Source organism: Cynara cardunculus, unplaced genomic scaffold (genome assembly GCF_001531365.2).
Source record: "Cynara cardunculus var. scolymus isolate 2C unplaced genomic scaffold, CcrdV1 Un_Scaffold_7311, whole genome shotgun sequence".
Classification (NCBI taxonomy): domain Eukaryota; kingdom Viridiplantae; phylum Streptophyta; class Magnoliopsida; order Asterales; family Asteraceae; genus Cynara; species Cynara cardunculus.
In genome coordinates, this window is record NW_020203480.1 from 15,633 (window position 1) to 19,512 (window position 3,880).

The 3,880-nt window shown below is 38.2% G+C and overlaps 1 protein-coding gene across 1 annotated transcript; it reads right to left on the reverse strand.

Annotated features, from left to right (window-relative positions):
* Positions 1–1,209: 1,209 nt before the first annotated feature.
* On the reverse strand, positions 1,210–3,877 carry LOC112504911 (glutamate receptor 3.2-like; the record flags this gene model as incomplete). Its single annotated transcript, XM_025108866.1, has 5 exons — positions 1,210–1,664; positions 2,359–2,753; positions 2,836–2,867; positions 3,451–3,728; positions 3,827–3,877. Coding segments are annotated over 5 exons (1,176 nt in total), but the record flags the coding sequence as incomplete, so codon positions are not given.
* Positions 3,878–3,880: the final 3 nt, after the last annotated feature.

The window sequence follows — 3,880 nt, forward strand, 5'->3', positions numbered from 1 at the left end:
CAATACTCGACTCGAAAAGCTCGCGAGATACTCGATTATTTTATATATAATTAGTTTTAAAATATAATCAATTTTTATGATAAAGTTTGTAAAATATAAGTAATAAAAATGTCTTATACTTTTAGATATTTATACAAAATTATGCATTTTTTAATTATAAAATTTAATCAATTATTTTTTTAAATCACAATTAAAAAAAAAAGACAAAGAAAAACTATAAAAAAAATTTGTGAAATTATCGTACATTGGAAATGGTAAAGGAGGGGATAAAAAAATGTTATAAAAAGAGAGGGAGGTAAATAAAATTTTTAACTTTGTTTTTTTAATGATAAAGTTTGAAGTTGATCATTTAGTTTTATAAAAACTAAGAGAACACCTTTAAGTTAAAATTTATAAGAGAAAAATTCTAAATTTTCATAAATTTCAACGGGTGAGCTTGGTTCGAGTTTATTTCGGGCTCGAGTTTCATTTGACTTAGTTCGAGCTTGATAAATAGTTATTTAGTTCTAGTCGAGCTTTGATTTTTATTACTTGCGAGTTTTCGAGTCGAGTTTTGATTTTTACTACTTCATGAACCCGAGTTCGAGCCCTGGGAGGGTAGTGTTGGCAACATTTAAGTGGGGCCATGTTTAGCCTCCAAATTTGCCAGGATTAGTCGGGCTTTGGTCCGGACACCCTTACAAAAAAAAATTTGAGTTGTGTTCGAGCTTGAAAATTGGGCTTCGAGTATACTGATAGTCAAACTCGACTCACATAGTCTACACCCCTATAATTTTTTCAATTAAAACACATGGACCAATAATATAATTTACTCTATTTTTTATTTAAATCTAGGGACCAAGAACTGTAGCCACGGCCACCGCCGCTAAACTCTACCTTTGCTCTCCACGGCCACCGCCTTCTCCCCCTTCCCTACCGGAGAAACGTCATTTCAGCCTCCAGGTACAAGATGCGGGAGAAGCAGATCCAGATCTGTGATCTCCTCAAACGACGACGCTTGGTCTTCCCGACCATCGCCTCTTCCTCTTCCTCTTCCTCTTCAGTCCGGCTCCGGCCCCATTTTGGCCATCTTTATGTATAACCATGCTCGTATTTGGAATGAACGATCGAGCATAAACTTCGAGTTTATAAATGGATCAAACGCCCAGAGTTTTACAGGCAAACAAATTACATTTGTTTGAGTCCATTCAAGTTTTTATATAACTACCAAATTCTGAATTTATGTCACAAGTTAGAGGCATTATTTATTCACAATTTTGATCTTCATCAACCTCTGCTTGAATTCTGTTTGATCTGTTAACTTCTCTACCATCCCTCTTTCTCTTCAACTTCCTCTTTGATATCTCTTCTTTCTCATCCGCAAACGATAAAAACCTCTGCAATCGCACCGATCGAGACCCCTTTTCCGGTGACGGATCGTGTTTTCCAAACTCCCGAAGCATCATACAGAAGTGTATACCGAGAGCAAGAGCGCAAGCTACTCCGAAGATGAGAAATAGTCCCCAAAAGCTTTCTAGTTGAAGTTGGTCCGAATCCGAGTTCCGCAAGGAGCAAGTTTTTCTCTTCAGCCAATGGTCGTGAATCTTTTGAAGCACGCCGTTCTCCGATAACGTTAGGATCGCAGTTGATATGTCAACTGCCAACGGGGAGTCCCTTGGAAATGCCTGACAAAACCATCACATAATACATATCATTTATATTTACATCAACAGGTTTGTTTGGCAGTTGCTGAATGATTTGGTGCAAAATATTTAAGTTGTCAAAATGATTAAGAGTCTTTCATGATATAATACAAAATGAAATATAATTGTTTGCTAATTGTTTACAATGAAATCAGAGCGCTTAATGGTTAAGGGGGGCTTAGGATACAAAATTATTCAGAGGGTTTTAGAACCAATAAGAGGCAGACATTTTGTTTTGTCAAACAAGATTCACCTCTTAATGATTCAGATGTTGCCTCTTGATGAAACTATTAAGAGGTAAACAAACAACCTTTAAGTCTACAGGAACAATTACATTATAAAATGTTACAATAAGTTGATATGACATTTTTTTGACACTTTAACAAGTTTTTTTAATATACTTTTGAAATAAAGTGTTATATAAACTCTTTTCGTAGAACATTTGTTTCTATAGGACACCAAAAAGACTAATGAAAAGTCTTATTTTCAAAAGTTGTACTAAAAGAACTTATTAAGACGTCCAAAAGCATCTTATCGATTTATTGTAACACATTTATATAGGATGTACGATTGTTTGGTCATGTAAACTTAATTAAAGTCTTAAAAAACATTCTATTTACATATATTTGAGATTCTATAAAGCCGATTTTACTGTAAAAAGTACGGAGATACTTACGAAGCCCCACCCGCTTTTCGTGAACTCTTGGCCGACGACTTGAAACCGGCAGTAGTTTGAAAGGAAGAGGTCGACGTACGGCCTTTCATCAACAATGGCAGCAACTATTCCTCCTCCAAGTTTCTCAGCATATTCTTCAGGGGAGCCAAGGGCAACAAGTCTTGATTTTGGTATGTTGAGTTCTTCCATCAAATAATTCTCGGAAAACGATCCTATCTGAAACCCGATGCGTTCGTTGCTAGCAATCAATGAATCGATCCCTCTGATGGGAGATGAAAGTTGTTGCACGGTTAAGATCGATGTGAGGTTAGCCGTGTAGCTTGAGTTGATGATCAGAACCACGAAAAGCCAGATGAAAAGAACCATCCGACCAAGGGTGCTCACCGTTTTTTCTCCTGAAAGTTTTCGACTTCATCATCAATTTCGCTCTCGTCACCCGTTACTATTCGAATAGATAATCAGAGGTTTGATACTTACTGTGCGAGAAAAACATAGTTGACAACGTAAACCTGCAAAACGAAGAACAAATCTTACAAAAGAACCGATGAGTTAAGCAATGTCCCTGAGAATATATCTGGTACATCATTAGATTACTCTCCAAAAAAACCCTTAAAAGAGAGAAGGGGGGTTTTAACATACAACAGAGAGAAATGGTCCAAGTTTAGCTGATGTATGACTTCACACTCCACTCTTAGCAGAGGATAAACAGGCTGCCAGACGTCTATAGGGGTGCAGACACAGATTGTCCCAGACTGACGTCTATTAGGGTGCAGACGCCGATTGTCCCAGATTGTCTGGTTTCTAAATGTCTATATAGGCCAGAATGACATAGATTGTCCCCAGATTGTCTGGTTTCTAAACATCTATAGGGGGCTGAATGTCATAGATTGTCTCATATTGTCTGGTTTCTAAAGGTCTATAGGGGGCAGACTGACATAGATCGTCCCAGGTTGTCTAGTTTCTGAAGTGGAAGACCATGGTCCTGATATAACGTGAGAATGTGTATAATCTCCAAAAAAGGCCATCTAGGAGCGAACAGGTTTACATACAGAGGAAAAATTGTCCAAGTCTAGCAGATATGAGATTGCTCACCAAAAGATGGTGACCAACTGTTTCTTTGGCGGCCCCCTAAATTCGTCGTTCAGCCTGTGTTCCAGTATCCAGATGACAACTCCAATGACGAGAAAGGAAACTCCGATGACCGCCCACATGAGCGGAGTAAAAGGCCGCAAGAAAGCCCAAGCACTTGAGTTTAGCTTCTTTATGGGCACAACTACAACCAGACCCGACTCGATATACGGCTGTGTGAAGTCCGCGGCCTTTGTACGGTTAGTGATAATTGCAACATCACCAACAACAGCATCGAACACCTAAATAAAAACGGCAATTTTACCACCCATAAAGATTAGATCGTGAAAATATCTGGACCCCGTTAGATTACTTTCCAAAATAACAGTAGTTTACTCACGTCATATGACACTTCATTCACAAGCTCGGTGTAGCTCGGATTCTGACGACCATT